The sequence below is a fragment of the Aspergillus pseudoviridinutans genome, assembly GCF_018340605.1.
Source record: "Aspergillus pseudoviridinutans IFM 55266 DNA, scaffold_2, whole genome shotgun sequence".
Lineage (NCBI taxonomy): Eukaryota > Fungi > Ascomycota > Eurotiomycetes > Eurotiales > Aspergillaceae > Aspergillus > Aspergillus pseudoviridinutans.
In genome coordinates, this window is record NW_025091282.1 from 1,822,982 (window position 1) to 1,843,623 (window position 20,642).

Below are 20,642 nucleotides of genomic sequence, written 5' to 3' on the forward strand. Positions count from 1 at the left end.
ACTTGCAAGAAAACAAAAGACGAACAAGACAAGATCTGATCATTATAATAGCCTCCCTTGGGCTTTGATCATATCTTGAGAGCTATCCCCAGAGTGTCAAATATTGATTTGCGAACTCTATGATTCTTATCTTTTTAGCCAAAAAGAGAAATATCGCCCCACTCCTTGGCTAGTCGTGCGTAAGCGCTGGATATCCCTTGGGTAACGCCGATAGCTGCGTGTTTTGTTGATTCGGGTGGACGTATCGCGGACTGAGCCTGGCCACATCTCCAATGCTCACTGTTTGAGTTGATGTTGGCTCTTGTTGTTTGATACCTTGTCCAATTGTCCTATCAGACTTGGTATCACATTGTCAAGGCCTTTTTTCTGAAATATCCCCATTCCAACTCCACATTCCAGGGAAGCGTATCGTTATCGGGTTCGGTTATGAGAGATCTGATATTGTCCTGACAGGAGAGGGACCATTGGGTACTAATTGACTTTGGATTGAACTGAGATCATTCTGAAGGTATATATTTATTTCCGTTTTCCAAGGTGCAATACCTCTTACTGACATGTATTTGTGTTTACAACAACAGATTGACCCGACATTGAAACAAGCCATTGCATTCGTCTCTTGTCCCCCAGTAATTGTATTGATGCTGGCCCACCGATCGACCCACTCATCGCACCTATACTCTTTTGTGTGACGTTGCTCATAGGAAACATCTACCGTTGATGACCATCTGCCCAGGTACATTGTGAACCATGGCCAACCAGACGAGGAAGCGGTCCGGTACACATGCCTCGCTTTATACTCCAGACACTCGCCACCATGCAGTGGACATTGAGAAGCTGCCGCATCGCACACATTATACCCAGCATGACCATCGCAGTTCGATAGAGTCAGACAGCGGCGACGACTCCCTCACCTCTTCCTCTGCCAGTTCGCGTCGGCCAATGTTGAATAGTGCCGCCTCGGCGCGGCGCTCTCGAGCGCCGGTTGGTTACTATCGTGTCCCGAATCGGATAATGCGATACCTGTGCCTCGCGCTATTCTCTGCACTAGTCTTGTTCATCCTCACCCTTTTCCGCTTCACCATCACCTCGAACGCCAAGCAAGTCGCGCTCGAACTGCCAAAGGTGGCGCCCAAACCGCCGCAATGGGAGAGCTTCCCTTTTCTGAAACGGTATCATGGTGGTATTCGAACATTGACCCCGCGCAATGAGTCAACACCCGAATATCCAAGTGACGGAATGGAGGAGATGGCCATGGGTTCGGACAATCAAAAGGGTCGGGCCAACATTGAAACCAGAGATCAGGAAGCGTTGATGTCGAGCTTGGTCTTCAACCCATACCCCGATTACGCATCAGATGAGTACGTGAAGAAGTATGGTGAGAAGCGCGAATGCTTCCTCGATGGGCAGGAGACTATTCGCATTCCCCAGGTGCAGCATTACCCTGGAGTACCCCGTGGGTTTCCGGATGCAGTGATGGGGTCAAATAAGATGCTAGGTATCAAGGATGATGTTTGCTTCGAACGATTTGGCCGCCTTGGTCCCTATGGTTTCGGATACAGTGTTAGGAAAGGTGGTGTCGGTGCAGGCTTGGAGGGACACCGTGAAGGCGCAGAACGTGTGTGGGACGATTTGCCCCCCGTAGACTTTCGTCACGTCGACTGGGCTGCTGCGCAGAACAGATGCGTGACCCTCAATAGCCACCGCTTCAAAGATCTCCCTCAGCCGCGGCTAGATCGCTTTCTCTCCTTGCCCGTGGGAGTTCCAAAGTCCTCTGCTCCCTCCCAGGAAAAGGATGAAGCGTCCCAGTCGAAAGCGGATCGTCTACCTCGAACGGCAGTGGTAATTCGGACATGGCACGATTTTCACTTCACCCCTGATGACATCCTGTACTTGCGCTCGCTGATTTCGGAGCTCTCATTGTTGTCGGGAGGAGAGTATACCATTCATTTCTTAGTCCATGTCAAAGATGGAAACTTGCAAATCTGGTCGGACGACGAGACCTACGAGCGCGTGCTCAACGATGCTCTTCCCCAGGAATTCCGCGGTATGGGTACTCTTTGGTCAGAACAGCAGATGGCTCTCATCTATCCTGGGTTGGAAGAGACATGGACGCGTGGATTGCCTGTTCACGGTGTCTACCGCAGCACGTTCATGCCAATGCAGTATTTTGCCTACCAACATCCGGAGTACGACTTCTATTGGAACTGGGAGATGGACGTGCGATACACAGGCCACTGGTACCATTTATTCGACAAAGTGGGCAGCTGGGCGCGGGAACAGCCGCGCAAATTACTGTGGGAGAGAAATGCTCGCTTTTATGTTCCCTCTGTCCATGGATCCTGGGAGGATTTCCGACATACAGTTCGTGTACAGACTGAGAGCGGTACCAATAGCCCGAATAATGTATGGAGCGCGGCCGCCAAACATGGCTCCGACCCGTCCTCTGGAGACAGATCTGCTCTCCATCGTCAAGGGGACAAGCCGATCTGGGGACCCGAACGACCCGATGAGCGGGACATCTTGGAGGTGGACGGAGAAGGCATCCCCCAGACCACGATGGAGAAGGATCAGAACGAATGGGGCGTAGGTGAGGAGGCAGACCTCATTGTCTTCAACCCCCTGTATGACCCGGAGGGCACGACCTGGCTTCTTCGCGATGATGTGACCGGGTACAATAAGGAGAACGGTATGCCTCCTCGACGGACAGCTATTATCACCGCCTCTCGACTGTCGCGCAAGCTGCTTCTCACTATGCACAAAGAGACGAGTCTGAAGCGACATACCATGTTCTCTGAGATGTGGCCTGCCACCACAGCGTTGCACCACGGCTTCAAGGCGGTTTACGTGCCGCATTCTGTGTACATCGACCGTCGCTGGCCGACGAAGTACCTCGAATCCGTTTTCAACGCCGGCCGGAACGGCGCATCTGGTGGTGCTCGGACTTCTGTGTTCGGTGACCGGGAGCATAACTTCCGCGGAACTACCTGGTTCTACTCGGCTGGCTTCTCGCCCAATCTCTGGCGGCGGTGGCTCGGCTACAAGGTCGACAATGACGGCGGCGAGCAGGAAGAATTGGCTGGAGAGGGAAGAATGTGTCTTCCACCTATGCTATTACATCCGATCAAGGATGTGCAAATGGTCATCGACGACGGCGCTAGCGATATGCTTGGAGACTCTTAAAGCTAGAGAGTACATATTTCTGTGATTCTGTGATTCAGCTTTGTTTGCTCCCCTGCTCTGTACATGACTGTTTGCCCATGGCGAAAAGAAGGCGTCCGGCGAAGAGGTCTACTCTTCTTGACTTTTTGTACATAGAGGATTGTTGTCCCGGTGAGACAATCTCACCATCATGCCTAGAAGATATAATGTGTTAATGACTGTCGTTTGGCCTTTAGTTTGGCTTGTCTTCCCTGTCTATATACATTTTGAATATTCTATCATTCATAGGATGGCCTCATTTCCTGTATTATGTGCAGCTTGCCTTTCATCCTCTGCGGACATTGCATCTATTGTTGATAGTCTCCCACTGTTTCCTCCTTCACAGCTTGGCAAGGACAATATCCTGTGACACCAGACCCGCCTCAATGGCTTTGATCTGCAGCGCAAGGAACTTGGAATAGATCCGGCACAGGGCCAAGTTTCCGCCCATGAACCAGAATCCGGGATGGCCACTTGGTCGCCACATCTGTCCGTCTATCATCAGCACCGTTGCTCAACAGTCCAAAAAGAATTCGCCTACCGCATTGATCTCACCCTCCTCATCCAAGTCCCAGACGTCCCTACACCTGTCTGCGACTCGATCGCCCAATACCTTGCGCACAGTTGTTCGCATGTTATCGTATCCCGTCGCCAGCACAACGATTTCTGCGTCTAGTGCGCTCCCATCTTTCAGGAGCAGGCCACGGTCATTGAAACCCGCTATCCCCTCAGGACTTCTTTTGATCTTGACCTTGCCGTCGGCGATGAGCTGGCTGCATCCGACGTCAATGTAATACCCTCCACCGCGGGTCATGTACGCGCGGGATATACCCGCCCCGTCAACGCCAAAGTCGAGTTCGAAGCCGGCGGCCTTGAGGCCGTCTAGGATGTCCTTTTCGGCTTCGTAGACGCGTTTCGTGAAGTGCACGTCTAGAGCGAACTTTACCGGGTACGGGAGGGATTCGGAGATGATGTCTGCTTCTTCTGTGGGTGGTCTGGGTACGTTGGTTTGTCGATGGTCAATTACAGCGTTGAGGGAGGACAACGTACCCGTTCTCCTCGTGCAGCCCTTCGTGCTGCATCAACACCCCTTTGGCCGCTGTGATGACATACGTCCCGCTGCGCTGCAGCATGGTCACGTTGGCTCCGTTCTCGTAGAAGTTCTGCGCGATGTCGTGGCCGCTGTTTCCGGTCCCCACAACAACCACCTTCTTTCCCTTCACCTCATAGTCGGATGCATCGTGGTGCTGACTACCGTGGTACACCGTCCCTTTGAATTGCATCTGGCCCGGGAAAGTGGGAATCTTGGGTTCCCCCGAGTGACCGGTACACCAGACGATGTGCCGGGGATGGAGGACTCGCGCCGAACCAGTGTCACCGCGGGCGACGGTGACAGTCCACTGGGCCTTGGCATCATTGTAGACAGCCGACTTGACACTTGTCTTCAGCCATACGTTCAGCTCCATGATTCTGGCATATGCTTCGAACCAATCTGCGAGTTTGTCTTTTGGGGTGAACTGGGGCCAGTGCCGAGGGAAGGGGAGGTAGGCCATGTGTGTGAACTCTACCGGGTCGTGCGTCACAAGGGTCTGGGCAATCAGCATAGGTACGGAGTTGCGGATTTGGTATCAAGAAGTAAACATGGACGCACTCTATACCGCTTCCGCCAGTTATCACCGATTCTCTCGTTGCGGTCGACTATGAGGCATGAGATCCCGAGTGATTGCAACCGAGCGGCCACGTTGAGACCAGCTTGTCCTACGGCATGTCAGCACGCTCGATTGACAGTGATATTGCGAAGTAAGTACCCGCACCAACAAGGAGCGCCGTAGGCTCCTCGTGTTTGAATTCAAGCTGCCTCTGGCGTCTCTCCAGCCAGTTTTCCTTACTTGGATTCCCTGGCATCGACTCGATGGTCCCCTCAGGCCGTCGTAGTCCCAGAGGTTCCTCAAAGCCCTTCAACTCCTGCAAACTCGTATAGAGAGAGTACGCCTTCCACACACCGGCCTCATCCTGAGTCAGACGCAGAACACCCGTGCCGCGTCCCACTCGACTCTCGAAGAAGAACATCGATGAGATCCACCGTAACCCCTCAACCGGCTTCTCGACTTTAGGCTGGAACCTGCCCTCATCCTGGAGACGGAAGGCCGTGAGACGGGCCCGCGGCTGGTTACGGCTGATGTACTGCTCAATCTTAGAGACGGTGTGGATAGTGTGGAAGTCCCAGTCTAGAGCTAGCATATCGCGCCACCACGAGTCTTTGTGGAAGAGCCCTGAAAGCTTGACTTGGGAGACTGGCGATGTGCCCAGTTGGATCTCCAGGTTCGTGAGCCATTGCTGGGCAATGTCGCAGGGATTTAGTGCCCCGCCAGTTATGGGGGTTACGGGGAGTTGTACCACGTAGTGGTTTTGGGCGAGAGTCATTGTAGTGATGATGTGGTCCAGTCAGTCCCTCGATCTAGCGATGATTTTAAATAAATAATCTGAACCTATCCGTGGGGCCGGACACCGTCCGATGCCTTGTCTGGATAAAACCAGAAGCATAGCTGCTGTGCTTGACCTAGAGCGAGCCCACGGGGAGAAATCCGAGGGTTCGGATGTACGAGAACAAGGCTCAGGACGCTGCGGGGCATCTTTTCCTACCGATAGGATATCGATATGCTACAGGAGATGCGGGGACGATGATCGGTCGCTCTTATGTTCAGTTCTGCCTGCTGATGAGGATTCCCGGGCTAAAGCACCCCGATGAGGGGAACTGGTCTCTGAAGTTGCCGAGAACTTATACTTCCTCATCATCAATCACTTAATGAGATACTGGATCCAGTTCTCCATTAATTCTAAGTGCCGTATATATGTGATTGGTTGATTGTCCTCGAGCTTCCTTGATGTTGATAGATGTTACTGGTGAAACTCAATCTAAGCAGATATGTAGCAATTTGGAATGGATGGAACAACGGACGTTGATCGACGAGACGAGGAGCAATACTTCTCTACTGACTCGAATAATACCTAGGTATGCATAGGTATCCTTCAATGGACTGACGATTGAAGGCACTGTTACCAAGCCACATTCTTCGCGTGTCTTTCGGAAGCACAATCGCATAACCGCGTCGTTCATTCCAATGCAACTCACACGATCTCACCAACCAGCAATAACCATCGCATTGCATTGTGGAAACCTACGGTAGCAGTGAGACATACTGCAGTGGCAAATAAACCTGTGATGTCGGGAGTGAAGAGGCATGCATTACCGTGACACAACGCGTGCATTCCGCATGGGCAGGGCGTTCTAGCCAATAAATCTATGAATTGCAATCAGGAGCAGAAGGCAGGGTAAAAATGTTGCTACTGTTTCGATAGCTTTCGATTATCGATTGGTGACTCTTTGTTCTTGAGTTCTGCGGACATCTAGATGCATCCAGGCTCCTTGACTCCTTCCAAGGGTTGGGTATAAACGCAGTCGCCTCCTCCCTTCGCCCTTGTAGGATAGGAACAAGGGACAACCCTGAATTCAATATTATTCGATCAGGAAATCTGATTGCTTGTGAGACGACAACATGCAGTCCATACTCTTCACAACGCTTGTCCTTCTGAGACTCGGCCTCTCATCAACTGCCGTCGCCGTGTCTCCAAACGTCACCTTTGCCCCCGTCGTGACGAATGCCCGCGGCGACGTTCTGTACGAGGCCACCCTTCCACATAGGCAGGATACCAGCCTCCGCGGCTGGATCACTCTCTTCGCGCCCCGAGAGGGCGACGGCGTCAAAGTCCACGCCGACTTCTGGGGTATCCCCGACGATGAAGCCCTAGGTATGTAGTGTCTTTCTAGTTCCTTGCATTGACTGACACAACCTGCGCAGCATACTCCATCCATGAGGACCCCGTCCCCGCCGACGGCGACTGTTACAAAACCGGTAACTCCTTCGACCCGTACCGGCGGGGGAACAAGACCACATGCAATATGACGAGCCCGCAGGCTTGCCAGATCGGCGACTTGAGCGGGAAACACGGGCCCATTGTCACGGCGGATCATCAGGGGTTTGAAGCGCAGTACAGTGACCTCTACCTGTCGACGGATCCGGGTGAGCCTGCTTATTTCGGGAATCGGTCGATTGTCGTGCATCGGATGTCGGACCATGCCAGGATGAGCTGTGCGAACTTTGTGCTGGTGGCTCGGCCGGGACTACTGCCGCTTGCTCTGAAGAACTGAGAGTGTGACTTGGCGAGATTGCCTTTGTTCAAGATGGTGTCGGGATTTGATGAATGTGTTCTCAAGTTGTCGATAATTGACTCTGCTTGATGGATGATACGGTAGCTGCTACGAAGCTAATGACATGTTGATTTGCTTGCAGCGTGCCTCTGGCCTCGTACACATCGTTTGGCTTGACGTAAAAGTAGTGGACTGCAGGTAAGCCTTGATCATGCATCTCCCTTTCAGACCTGCCCTGGTTGTAGAAAAGTGGGATCCTCGGCCATAGAGCAATTCGCCCATTTCGGAAGTGTCATGTACTGTCCTAACGAAACGCCAGAGTTTCTTGTACCAAATTTCTGAAGGGACTGGATCAAGTAGGCTGTCCATCCAGATTTTCCAGTCTACTTTGGATAGCGCTTTGCTCTTCCTGTCCCTCCACTTCCTGGTATTCCTGCAACACGATCCTGCGCATTACTCGCCGCGGAGCACGGCGACCTGTAAAGAGCTCAAATTGCGCAAATCCCTGCTCCGGGAGAACATCGAGCCCATCAAGGGCAACCCAGCCTCGATGAGAGAGGGCGCGCATTTGCTTCATGATTGGGGTATTGAGAGGTTTGTAGGCCAGCTGCATGATATTAGTCTTCGTCTCTTAAAGCGATGCTAGATCGGTTCACTTACCTCCACTACTACGCCTCCGGTAGGGCTCCCAAGCCACTGAGAAGGTAGTTGAAAGTTGGGAGCTGGCACTCCTCCAATACTATGAGCAGGTATGCAGCTGCAAATCACGGTCGGTGGCTTGTATTCGGCAGGCCAGTTATCCTGCAAAGACTGCAGGACGTGGACTTTCGAGCGAGAATTCGGGCCTCCCCATCCGTGCGCCAGAAGGTTCTGTCGGTTGTAGTGGTGAGCCAACTTCTCTGCATTGGCCATAGTACGATTGTAGACGAAGATGTTTTGCACCCCGAGGTGGATCATTGAGTACACTGCCGCCCGAGCCATACCGCCAGCCCCGATAACCAAGCCTGTGGACGAAGGACGGATGGCATTGGCGGGAGATAGACCTCTTCGAAAGCAATTTCCTATCCCAATCCAATCGGTGTTATCTCCGTGCAACGCCTTTGTTGGGCCGGCCCGGCTCTTCTCAAGATAAAGAGAAGACTCAATAGCGGTGTCAGCGCCATCCGGGAACTTCCGGATCGGTATCAGTGTGTTCACAGCTCCGATAGCCCGAGCATGCGGTGACATGGAGTGGAGAAGAGGAATGACTTCTGTCTTGTAGGGCAGACTGACACTTGACCCGCCGAAATAGGGATTCTCGACCAGTTCATTCAAGCCTCGCAGGGAAGGCGACTGACAAATCGTATATTTATGCGGTATCCCACATGCGTTGAAGGCTGCATTGTGCATCGCAGGGGACAGACTATATGTGACGTTGGCGCCAAAAACAAAGAATTGCATCGGATCCAGAGCGAATGAGGCGTAGAGCGCTCCTTGCGCCTCACGCAAGGTGAGAGAGGGTAATGACTTGGACTGCATCTCTGKTAACAGTGGTGGAGGTGTCACAGATGTGAGAACGGGATTGAAGCAGCTCGACATTCTGCCCAGAGGAGTGGTATTGAAGGCTATCACGGGTAGCTGCCATGGAAGACCTCTGATATGGTGGCGAAATCTTTCAACAGCAAAATTATCCTCGATTGTCGTTGCCGGCTGCGTCAATCGAACCATATCGCATCCTAGTCGCCTGGCTCGTTCGTACATTGCCAGTGGTTCCGCATCCTCCCAACCTCTTGCGCAAGGTTGCGACCATGCAAAATGCCCAATCACTTTGCTCGTCCCCTTGGAAGTAATGATCTGCGATAGAATATCATCACTATAGGAGAGATCAACCGTCAAATACTCAGGAGCTAGTCGTAACCCGTGTTTGCTAAGGTTCAGGTATGCATCATCCGAGCGGCGTAAGGGCCCGTTATGTTGCACAGGAGAACCTACAGGGCTCAAACTACTTTCGACATGGTATATCAGGGGAATGACTATGTTTCGTCGGATAGTCGCCACAGCTTGACTTATTCTGTCTGCCAGGGCCGAGTCAATGCCCTGGTCGTCGGAACAAGCTTCTGTTATATCCACCTTGAGCTCAAACGCATCGGCGGTGGATTCCAGTTCCTCGATGTCTAATTCCCGCTCAAACAAGGATGATATTGGCACAGTCACAGCGTAGGTGAACATACGAGACTCAACCGGCTGCATCGACAGTGGGAACGACGCTTGCTGACCACTCAGGATGGTACTGTCCCCGGTTGCAAAGGCAACAAATTTCAAGAAATCGCGCTGCAACCGCTTGAGAGTCAAGAAGGGGGTGGAAGCTTGAGATCGTTGATCGAGTTCCAACTGCAACGGCGAGTGGTTATGGTTGTCTTTCCCTGCGTAGTCCGTGAAACCCTTCTCGGAGACATTGAAAAACTCCAGGTTCGAACAAGCCCGATATACGGGACCAGAAAGCTCGAGAAACCGGCGGACTTTGACCGTATCCCAGGCTTTCAAATACGACTGAATGCTTTCGGGATCTCGAATAATGTGAATAACAGGATGCGTCTTCGCATATTCCCGCAGCAATTGTTGCCCGCTGCGCTCCATGGATCCCGGTCCGCACGCAATGACGCACCCTTCTTTGTGTTCTGCAAGCATTGACTCCATCACTCGGGCCTCCTGCTGACGATACTCGGTAAGATCATATTCCTTCTTGAATGCAGCCCGGGAACGACCCGTCACCTGCTGGAAGTATTGATCCGCATCAATCATTCGCTTTCCTGAGGTCGCGGCGAGAATGACGGCGAGACTGGACTTTCCTGTACCACGGATACCGATCAATACAATCGACGCATTAGGAGAGAAAATCCTCTGTGTTTCAGGAGGACTTCCGAGGCGTGTTGGGGATGCGCGATTCGAGTTCAAAGTGCGCGGAGAGTTTGAGTACCAATTATGTTCGCCACACGCATCCGGCTGTTCCTGCCTCTGGAAAGACTCGGGCCTAGGAAGAGCAGCATCATGGTCAGATGCGCGGATTGATGGTTGGATTGAGTCTGAGGCGATGCGACTGCTCCGGGTAGAAAGGCGTCTATTTGGTGCCTCAAGCCCATCGACCTCACCCAACTTGCGCTTTGCCGGCCTCGCTAGGATCGACATGTTGTTTGAAAGATGTCTCGGTTGTGGAGATCATGAGCATTCGGAGACTCTAAAGCTGCACATGTTGAAAGAAGCTGCGTGTGAGGGATGATTCAACGCGAGCGGTCAGGGCAAAAGGACCAATGATGACAGACGCCAATCAAATTCGACCGTATGATATCCCTCATGGATCCAAGAGAAGTAAAGCGGCCACACAGAATAGTGCAAGCTGCGGGGGTTAGCAGGACAGCGTCAGACTGTCCTCAATTCTTCGTGGCTCGAGGGGAAGACCCCTTCGCGCTGGTGGCCTGAGGCACTGCGGACAAACACTCTGCCGCGCATCATACTGTCACTTTACGTAATTTACCCCGCGGGGATCGAAACGGTCGGTAATGGATGCCTGGGGCCATCATCCCCAGAGTTCTAGGGTCTGGCAGCATCTGCTAATTTGCTCAATCAGGAGGCGGTCATTGGAATTATATCGACTGTAGTATTTCCCTGACAGGCGACAAATATTAATTTTACTATTCTGGCATCCATCGAGTACGTATGAACAAGACCCAGCATCACTGTAGCCGCGGGTAAGCAGTTTGTGGTTCTCCCCGGACCCCCCAGCAAAAGAGGCTTCCCTCGAGTTTCTCTTCTCCGCCCTGGCACAAGAGACACACATTTCTGATACCATGCATTCTATCTCCACTTGGCTTTAGCTTCATCTGTGACATTATCTGATCAGGAAGAGCTTGCCTTTAACGAGACTAGTTTTTGTACCTATTCCCCGATACTCAGCGGCAAAGACACAGGTCAATCGATCACATCAACGTCCGGCAAAGCATTCATCTCGGCGATAACGGGCCAAACATGACCATGCGTCCAGAACGCTCTAGTAGCCCGTTGTACAGAAGAACATGAGCAACGATGTGCGCCAAGCCCCAGGGGCAGGTAGCAGGTCCAAACGGCGATTGACCGACGCCGACGAAGATGACAGACGCATGACTGCTGACGACAATTCCGCGCAATCGAAGCGGCAGCGAGTGTCGCGTGCCTGCGACAGCTGTCGCTCCAAGAAGGATAAATGCGATGGGGTGCAGCCGGTCTGCTCGACTTGCGCATCATTATGCCGACCTTGCACCTATAAGACCAACCCCAAGAAGCGAGGCCTGCCGACCGGATACATTCGCACGTTGGAGTTGCTATGGGGGCTTGTCTTTTGCAAGATAAAGGGGAGCGAGGAAGTGGTCCGCGCCTTGCTCAGGGCAGCCAATATGCCGAGTCACCTGGCTACTATGGGCAAAGAGGCGGAGGGTTCAGATGACCTTGTTTCGTCCTGGAAGAATAGCATTGTCCTCAAGGAGATAGAGCGCATGTTGAGTTTTTTGGACCAGCCCGAAGAGGATCAGGACAAGGCAATTCGAGGACCGGGCGAGGCGGACTCTCCGGAAGCTGGGGGGAGCGGCGCGCTCTCGGACACCCTCGAGTGGCAGCTACCTGAGGGTGTGACGGATGCACGTCAAGAATCGCAGACTGCTGGTCTATCTCCTTCCAAAACGCCCTCATCTGGACCTTTCCCCAGTCACCTGCCACCTCGTACCACAAAAGACAGCGGCACCCAGACAGTCCTCCGTTCAGATACCATTGGCGCCTCTACAGGGAACCTGTTGTCGCAGCCTTTCATACAATCACAAGCCTCAAACGCCCCTCGACTTCCCTCCAATGTGTGGACACTGCTTGATGTCTACTTTTCTTACACGCAGTGTTGGTTTCCCATTCTCGAGAAGCATGATATACTTCGAACAGCATTCCGGCAGTCTGAAGATAGTGTGCAAATTTCGCCTCGGACCGCAGGATCCGGGGACTATGCTGCCCTTTGGGCAGTTTTGACTCTGGCGTCCATGCAAGAGAGGTCTATCGCCGCCACTCGTCAGGTGGCCGGTGATCCAGACCGGCCACGGTCTAGTCAGCTGTACGCCACGGCAAAGGCATTGATACCCGCCGAGGATGGCATCCATGAGATTGGGCATGTGCAGGCGCTGTTGATATTATCCTTAGTTAAACTCGGACAACAAGAATGGAATGCTGCATGGATGCTGGTAGGGCAAGCGGTTCGAATTGCACGGTGGCTCGGTTTGGGATCTCCACTGACTGGCATGGCTGGAGATAAGAAGGGCTCGGCACGGTCAAAACATGTCTTTTTAGGCTGTTTCGTATTGGAAACACTGATTGCCATCAAGGCTCGTCAAGAACCGTCGCTACGCAAAGAGGATCTTGTCAAGACCGGCCCGATCAATGAGGATGGTCTGGAGGAATGGCATCCTTGGGAAGACCAGACCGGTCTGCGACCCCCAGAATCGTCGCGTGGTCCTTCCCACCGTGGGCCCCTTCATGCTCTCAGCACATTTAACCGGCTGGTCTCTTTGATGTGCATCTTGAACGAGGCTTCTTGCACAACGCGGTTGGAGAACAATCCGACACTGCAACTCGAGGCGCTGGAACGCCACTTACAACATTGGGTGTCGGCCCTCCCCAAAAGCTACCGGGTTGACTTGCAAAGTCCGACAAGGGTTGCCTCGCCTCACATATTTGGATTGGAAATGATGTTTGAAAGCAGCGTCACTACTCTATCTTTGGATACTCTACGCCAGGGGGATAAACACATGTCAGACACGAGAAAGAGTCGTGCAACTGAGAGCTTAAAAAGACTCCTGCTGCTGTTGCAGAAATACATGGAAACTTATAGCCTGGCGGCGACAAGCCCAATTTTTGGAATGCTTTTGACGTTCGGTATCTCCCTGGGGAAGAGACAAGATGCGCCAGGGGTGTTTGAACTTGATCTTGGCCTCAAGAACAAACTTGAAGCCTACTCCTCGCATCTTTCTACGGTATGGCTGCAGGACGGCGCTACAGAGGGAGCTGGCTTCTCACTGAGAGCGGAGGATGCGATCGCACCGATGTCAGCAGCTGACCGGTTAAGTCATCTACATAACGTTGATGCATCTGCTCGACATGCATCGTCTGACAGCATGGCTGGCCATCCTGCCTTGCAGCCCTTGAATGGCAGTGAACAACACGAGATTCGGGCTATGTTCTCTACACCGGACTCGTTCTTGACAAGTGCCTGGACAAGGACGCCGAATGTCCAAGACAACGTTCCTTTGTCTCTACCCACACCTTCCATCAGGGGAACCGCCGGACCTTCGCATCACGCGTCCCAACTGCAAATTCCCGCCCAGAGAGCTCATTCTTCGATCTCGTCGGCTCCAAAACCCATCAGTGACAGAAGTACAATACCAGACATACCATCGCCCTTTCCCGTCAGCACGCCCCAGTACCAGCAGACGTTTAGTGATCCGAATCTACACCTTGGGACATTTGTTGATATTGACGGATATGCATCTTTACGCCGACCGCGAATTGCGCCCGACCTTGATGCATTATTTGACGAGCTGGCATCGTTGGACGGTACCGAGAAGTGAGTGACGTCTTTTCGCACGTTGAATGCTGACCGATGCTGATGACTGGACAGGGGTGACAACCAGCCCGAGTTTATGCAGAATCTGGGGTTCGTCCCCGACGCCGGGTTTTCGGAGCTATACTCGTACTCCAGTCAAGAGCCTTTTCTTCTGGCACAGACCCAGCAACTTTCCGAGGGTGCCGGGGTCATACGGCGAGACCGGCAGCAAACTACCGAGGCGAACTTGGCCCTCAAGCGATGACAGGCATCGCGGACTGTACTTGAGCTTGACGCTTGATGTTCATTGATATGAATGTACAAAGGGTATACGAAGAGAATTACCCGACCGACTACAAAACCGCCCTCTCCTTAAAGTTCAACGCCACATGTTCCACGGCAACCTTGTACCCATACACTCCCAATCCAACGATAATCCCTGCCGCCTTATCACTGAAATAGCTATGGTGCCTCCACGGCTCGCGCCCATGCACATTGCTCACATGCAGCTCGATGAAGGGGATCCCCACGCCCAGCAGCGCATCCCGGATCGCTACAGAGGTATGCGTAAATGCACCGGGGTTGATGACGATGCCGTCGACGGTCCCGCGGGCGGCMTGAATGCGATCGATGATTGCGCCCTCATGATTTGACTGGAAGGCGGCCAGGGTGGCGCCTAGCGACTCGGCGTGGGCTTTGCAGGAGGCTTCGACGTCAGCGAGGGTTGTGCTGCCGTAGATTTGGGGCTCACGGGTGCCGAGGAGATTGAGGTTGGGGCCGTTGATGAGGAGGATTGATTTGCCCATGGCGGCGTTGATTGATGCTAGGTTGAGGTTCTTAAATGATGGAGATGAACTGTAGTGGTAGCAGAGAAGTGAGATCACTGATCATGGATGTCTACAGCCTACGAGATCGCTTGTCTTATTCTTTACCATGGATAATCTATCTGTCTGTTGTAAACATCCAGAGACTACATACTGCCTACTGATGCGAATTGCGGGGTGGCTTTCGTAGAGTATGGGGAAACGAATGCCCGAGGGAAGAGCGCTTTGCCGGAGAGTTAATTCACTGCGCCCCCAATTCTACTGCATCGCCAATACATGCGAATTATGAGATGTATAGCAATTGCTGTATTATCATGAAGAGAAGTTCCATTTCCATTGACTCTCTGTTGTGTCGTCGGCGTAATGGTTCATATGCTAAGGTCGAGGGTGGCCTGGTCTCGTAGCAGTGATGAATAGTCCTCGTTCTCTAGAATAGGAATAGAATCTTATCCACCCAACTCACCTGTACTAAGTAGTATGATTCCCTCAATGCCAAATATCCGGAGCGGTTACTCACGGGTTTCTGGGTTCTTGAGGACATCCAGTCCATGGGCTCCAATGCGATCTCTCTTACTCAACTATCTTCCCATCTACATACACAATCCACTCATAGAGGAACTTCGACACGATGACCATAGAATTTACCCAAGCACAACTAGACGAGATCTACGCCTTTGCAGTCGATCTCGGTCGCAAGGCCGGCGATCTTCTCCTCGAGCGCATCGAGAAGCGGATCGCAAGCGATGACGATACCACATACGCATACGCAGAGAAGGACAACGCGGTTGACATTGTCACGCAAACAGACGAGGGTATCCATCTACCGCATCCATCACCAGAAAGTAGCAGCAATCCGAGCTAAGTTATAACCACAGACGTGGAAACATTCATCAAAACCGCAATTCAAACCAGATACCCCGAGCACAAGTCTGTCCTGTCCATCTTCTTCACCACCAAGTGCATACTAACAGTTAACAACCAGATTCCTCGGCGAAGAAACCTACGCACAGGGCCAATCCCGCGAGTACCTCATCGACGCACACCCAACATGGTGCATCGACCCTCTAGACGGTATCCCCTCCTTCCACCCACCCACTTGTAGATAGGTAGTGGTAAGCTAAGCTGGCCAGGAACTGTCAACTTCACGCACCTCTTCCCCATGTTTTGCGTCTCAATCGGGTTCCTGGTAGCCCACCGCCCAGTTATCGGGGTCATCTACGCCCCCGCCACGAACCAGCTCTTCTCCTCCTGTCTCGGCCGCGGCGCCTGGTTGAATGACTCCCGTGGCTCGCGCCGTCTGCCGCTACGCCGCACCCCGATTCCGCCGATGCCACCCACCGCGCCGAGAGGGTGTATTTTTGCGTGTGAATGGGGTAAGGACAGACGGGATATCCCTGGGGGTAACTTGTCGCGCAAGGTCCAGAGTTTCGTGAATATGGCTGCTGAGAGTGGGGGGATGGTGCACGGGGTGCGAAGTTTGGGGAGTGCGACGTTGGATCTGGCGTATACAGCTATGGGGGCGGTGGATATTTGGTGGGAGGGAGGGTGTTGGGAGTGGTATGTCCTCTTTTTCCATTTCACTTTTGAAGACATTGGCTAATTTGTGGGTGGGACAGGGATGTGGCTGCTGGGATTGCGATTCTGCTTGAAGCCGGGGGGCTGGTAACAACGGCGAACCCGCCTGCGAATCCCGAGACGGATCCCATAGAGGAGGTGCGGCTGGGCAGTCGGTTGTATCTGGCTATTCGGCCGGCTGGGCCGTCGGAAACCGAGACAGGAAGACAGACGCAGGAGAGGACTGTGAGGGAGGTGTGGAAGCGCGTGAGAGAGTTGGATTATAATCGACCAGGGGCATAGCTTCATGGAGATGCATTAGTCGCTAGAGAGAGTCTATGTACAGCAATCTATCATACAAGCAGGCTATAGATTTGACTTTGACGGCACCCGTTCAGTAATCAACTTGCCCAACACCTCCTTGACCTTATCCACCAGCCCAGGCTCGGCAACCACGTCCCTACCCGTCCACAGCCTTGCCTGCTCCAATCCCTGCCAGATCAACGCCTCCGAACCAAGAATCACCTTCCACCCCGCCGTCGAAGCAAGCTGGGCAATCCCCGTCCACGGCACAGGGTGATAGCACATCTCCAGAATCACGCCTTTGAAGTCAGACGTCGACGCAGGGGCCTGGCCTAGAAACGCCCGCAGCACTTCCCTAGCTTGGATCTCGCCCGGCGTCTTGGGAGGGTAATTGGGAATCCCCGAGACAATGACTGCGGGAGGCTCGAGACGAGCCGCCACCGCGGGATCAGTCACATGGACGAGCGCCGCCTTGTTCGGGCAGGGGTTGCGCTGGTTGTCTTCTTCCAGGATGGCAGCTACTTCGGCGGGGTCACGGTTGACGATGTAGATTGTGCTGGAGCGAAGCCACCTGCGCATCACGTAGATGGCTGTGCGGGCGGTGCCGCCTCCGCCGACGATGAGGGCGGGCTTGTTGCGAAAGGCCTCCTGGCCACTGGAATTTTGGAGGAGAGCCTCGCGGATGCCGATGCAGTCTGTGTTTGTGCCGACGTAGGAGGTGGAGCCGTCTGCTTCAGGGCGGAGGAAGATGGTGTTGCAGGCGCCGGCTTGGCGGGCGTCCTCGGTGAGGTCGTCGAGGTGCGGCATGATGGTGACTTTCCAAGGCATGGTCACCGAGGAGCCGACGAACTTGGGATTGGACTTGATGGACGCGAGGAATTTGTGGATCGGGGGTGAGCGGGTGTATGGCGGAGGGTAGGAGTCTGATGTCCCGTAGACGCTGGAGAGGGGGATCTGGGTCCAGTTCAGATTGAGGCATTGGTAAACTGTGTGATGGAGAGGTGGGGATAGAGAGTTGAGCAGAGGATGGCCGTAGAGATATGCTACTCCATCGAAGTGGTCAGGGATGCTGATGGGTTCTTCTGGTTGCTGTTGTTCGGAGCCGATATCCATGATCTGGGAGGCCATGGTTCTGCAGCAGGAGGATAATTGACGGTATCCAGGTCGAGATCGATGTACAATTCACGGTTGGAAATAGATGATGTATGGAAACTTGACGCTTAACATACTACCTAGGACGTAGCTTGTAGTAGTGGAGTTGTAGTTGCATTCCGGAGAAACGTTTAGCTGCCCGTGACTCGGATGTTTGCTTAGCCATTACCAGTCTTTCTCCATCACTTTCTTCTTCGGATTCATATCACCATCACATTTATCACTCATAACTCAACGTCATCAAATTGCTCTCATGGTCTCATCTCATCAAGCGAACTTCTATATTGAATGGAATCAATTCTATCAGCTAGCCCTCAGACGACATCCGAGTGCCAAGGGCCCAAGGTACGGTAGGAATTTGACTTCAGCACTAATTTACGGATGGCAAACTCCTCGCGGGGAGAACCCTTTTCCGTCCTCACTGTTGGATCGCCATATTATGGATTGCCCCGTGGGGAGCCACATCCGCATTTTCAATTCTCATGAGGCATTCCACAACCCAACTTCAGCCGGCGTATCCCTTTTCCAGACACGGGCCCATTGACGACGAGTCATAATCAGAATATGCTCGGACTCTACATCCTTGGCCTCCCTTAATCTCAGCGGTATCGGAGTTCGTCCCAGGATGCTATGGTGCATGGACGACTGGCATTCTTATTGTTAAACATTTAGACGATGCAAAGTCTAATATTCTTTCTTCCGAATGCTCTCCTTCCACTCCATGATGGCGCTTTAATGGTTTAACCAGAGTTCTTAGCAACGCCTCCGCCTCCGCATCTCCACGCTCTCTATCCCCAGATTTTTCGTGGCTCGGACTGTTTATCCCCAGCTGTGGCTGGTTGGCTATTTAGATAAAGTTGATGCCTCCGTCGACTTTCTTCTCACCTTCCAGTCATCCCTAGTACCACTCAGTTGACATTCTCGTATCCGGAGTCATTGCACAATGTCCATCCTTGCTCTGGTCGAAGATCGACCAACTCCAAAGGAGGTCTACAACTGGAGGATTTACCTGTTGGCCGCCGTGGCCTCCTTCACATCATGCATGATTGGCTATGATAGTGCCTTTATTGGAACCACTCTTGCCCTCAGCTCGTTCAAGGAAGAGTTTGGTTTCAACACCATGAGCAAAACGGCGGTCAATCTGGTGAGCGCCAACATCGTCTCCTGCTACCAGGCCGGCGCCTTTTTTGGGGCTTTCCTCGCCTACCCCGTTGGTCATTTCTGGGGAAGGAAATGGGGTCTGCTATTTGCCGCTTCTATTTTCACTCTTGGCGCTGGTCTCATGCTTGGTGCCAACGGTGACCGGGGGCTGGGTTTGCTGTACGGAGGTCGCGTTCTGGCCGGTCTTGGTGTCGGCGCTGGTTCGAATATCACTCCCATCTACATCTCCGAGATGGCTCCACCCTCCATTCGAGGACGACTGGTTGGCGTCTACGAGTTGGGCTGGCAGATTGGTGGTCTGGTGGGCTTCTGGATCAATGTACGTCCTTTATGTTCCATTCCTCTCGTCAACATACTTACGTTGTGTAGTACGGCGTCAGTGAAACTATGGCTCCCAGCCACAAGCAGTGGATCATTCCCTTTGCTGTCCAGTTGATCCCATCCGGTCTCCTCCTGATCGGTGCAGTCTTCCTCAAGGAGTCTCCGCGTTGGCTGTTCTCCCGCGGACGCCGGGAAGATGCCATCAAGAACCTCTGCTGGATCCGCCAGCTGCCTGCGGATCACATATACATGATTGAGGAGATCGGCGCGGTTGACCAGGCCTTGGAGGAGCAGCGCACCACCATTGGTCTTGGCTTCTGGAAGCCCTTCAAGGCCGCCGGAACCAACAAGAAGGTCATGTATCGTCTCTTCCTGGGAAGCATGCTCTTCTTCTGGCAGAATGGCAGTGGCATCAATGCCATCAACTACTATAGTCCCACGGTGTTCAAGAGTATTGGTTTGCAGGGTGCAAACACCAGCATGTTCAGCACCGGTATTTTTGGAGTTGTCAAGACGGTAGTCACCTTTGTCTGGCTCCTCTACCTGATCGACCGCTTGGGACGGCGTCTGCTGCTGCTCATCGGAGCCGCAGGCGCAGCAGTCTGTCTGTTTATTGTTGGTGCATATATCAAGATCGCCGACCCCGCCGCTCATCCCACCCAGGAGATGACAGGCGGCGGCATTGCGGCCATGTTCTTCTTTTACCTTTACACCGTCTTTTACACTCCCTCGTGGAACGGAACTCCTTGGGTTATGAATTCGGTAGGTCCCTCATCCACCTATCCTGAAGTTGATACTGACTATGGTAGGAAATGTTCGAGCCCAACATGCGCTCCCTCGCACAGGCCTGCGCGGCCGCCTCCAACTGGCTCTGGAACTTTCTCATCTCGCGCTTCACGCCGCAGATGTTTGCCAAGATGGAGTACGGCGTGTGGTTCTTCTTCGCCTCGCTGATGGTGCTGTCCATCGTTTTTGTATTTTTCCTCATCCCGGAAACCAAGGGCATTCCGCTGGAGAGCATGGATGCCTTGTTTGAGTCGAGGCCGATCTGGCGTGCCCATGAGACGGTCCTGGCCAGACTTCGGGAAGACGAGGAACGGTTCCGGCATGATATTGAGGAGTCGGGGTATACCAAGACGGGTGACCAGCAGGTGGAGCACGTGCCAGAGCATTTGCCCAAGGCCTAGCATGGCATATGTACAGTCCGCAATTTATTCAGACATACAGTAATTGATATTGCTACAATACTTGTGTAACATAAGATCGCTCGCATGACATAGTCCAGCTAATCTCCTGTCTGTGTATCATCTACTACTTGTACCTGCTCGCT

The 20,642-nt window shown here is 53.0% G+C and overlaps 9 protein-coding genes across 9 annotated transcripts; 5 read left to right on the top strand and 4 right to left on the bottom strand.

The window, feature by feature from the left end:
• Positions 1-747: 747 nt before the first annotated feature.
• Asppvi_002700 (DUF3405 domain-containing protein) lies at positions 748-3,180 on the top strand (the record flags this gene model as incomplete). Its single annotated transcript, XM_043298681.1, has 1 exon — positions 748-3,180. One exon carries the CDS (start codon positions 748-750, stop codon positions 3,178-3,180), a length of 2,433 nt encoding a protein of 810 aa, XP_043154616.1.
• Positions 3,181-3,538: 358 nt separating this feature from the next.
• On the bottom strand, positions 3,539-5,622 carry Asppvi_002701 (putative flavin-binding monooxygenase; the record flags this gene model as incomplete). The annotated part of the gene is made up of 5 exons (XM_043298682.1): positions 3,539-3,685; positions 3,740-4,193; positions 4,249-4,787; positions 4,850-4,956; positions 5,007-5,622. The coding sequence occupies 5 exons, from the start codon at positions 5,620-5,622 to the stop codon at positions 3,539-3,541; spliced, it is 1,863 nt and encodes a 620-aa protein (XP_043154617.1).
• A 1,133-nt stretch (positions 5,623-6,755) lies between these two features.
• Asppvi_002702 (putative cytosolic Cu/Zn superoxide dismutase) lies at positions 6,756-7,408 on the top strand (the record flags this gene model as incomplete). The annotated part of the gene is made up of 2 exons (XM_043298683.1): positions 6,756-7,008; positions 7,059-7,408. 2 exons carry the CDS (start codon positions 6,756-6,758, stop codon positions 7,406-7,408), a joined length of 603 nt encoding a protein of 200 aa, XP_043154618.1.
• A 352-nt stretch (positions 7,409-7,760) lies between these two features.
• On the bottom strand, positions 7,761-10,573 carry Asppvi_002703 (putative quinate pathway repressor protein QutR; the record flags this gene model as incomplete). The annotated part of the gene is made up of 2 exons (XM_043298684.1): positions 7,761-8,015; positions 8,069-10,573. The coding sequence occupies 2 exons, from the start codon at positions 10,571-10,573 to the stop codon at positions 7,761-7,763; spliced, it is 2,760 nt and encodes a 919-aa protein (XP_043154619.1).
• An 884-nt stretch (positions 10,574-11,457) lies between these two features.
• Positions 11,458-14,262, top strand: Asppvi_002704 (putative C6 transcription factor QutA; the record flags this gene model as incomplete). Its single annotated transcript, XM_043298685.1, has 2 exons — positions 11,458-14,018; positions 14,073-14,262. 2 exons carry the CDS (start codon positions 11,458-11,460, stop codon positions 14,260-14,262), a joined length of 2,751 nt encoding a protein of 916 aa, XP_043154620.1.
• Positions 14,263-14,350: 88 nt separating this feature from the next.
• On the bottom strand, positions 14,351-14,803 carry Asppvi_002705 (type II 3-dehydroquinate dehydratase; the record flags this gene model as incomplete). The annotated part of the gene is made up of 1 exon (XM_043298686.1): positions 14,351-14,803. One exon carries the CDS (start codon positions 14,801-14,803, stop codon positions 14,351-14,353), a length of 453 nt encoding a protein of 150 aa, XP_043154621.1.
• A 646-nt stretch (positions 14,804-15,449) lies between these two features.
• On the top strand, positions 15,450-16,678 carry Asppvi_002706 (inositol monophosphatase family protein; the record flags this gene model as incomplete). The annotated part of the gene is made up of 5 exons (XM_043298687.1): positions 15,450-15,633; positions 15,697-15,748; positions 15,804-15,892; positions 15,952-16,378; positions 16,438-16,678. The coding sequence occupies 5 exons, from the start codon at positions 15,450-15,452 to the stop codon at positions 16,676-16,678; spliced, it is 993 nt and encodes a 330-aa protein (XP_043154622.1).
• Positions 16,679-16,741: 63 nt separating this feature from the next.
• Asppvi_002707 (shikimate dehydrogenase family protein) lies at positions 16,742-17,806 on the bottom strand (the record flags this gene model as incomplete). The annotated part of the gene is made up of 1 exon (XM_043298688.1): positions 16,742-17,806. One exon carries the CDS (start codon positions 17,804-17,806, stop codon positions 16,742-16,744), a length of 1,065 nt encoding a protein of 354 aa, XP_043154623.1.
• Positions 17,807-18,773: 967 nt separating this feature from the next.
• On the top strand, positions 18,774-20,499 carry Asppvi_002708 (sugar porter family MFS transporter; the record flags this gene model as incomplete). The annotated part of the gene is made up of 3 exons (XM_043298689.1): positions 18,774-19,310; positions 19,361-20,074; positions 20,122-20,499. 3 exons carry the CDS (start codon positions 18,774-18,776, stop codon positions 20,497-20,499), a joined length of 1,629 nt encoding a protein of 542 aa, XP_043154624.1.
• Positions 20,500-20,642: the final 143 nt, after the last annotated feature.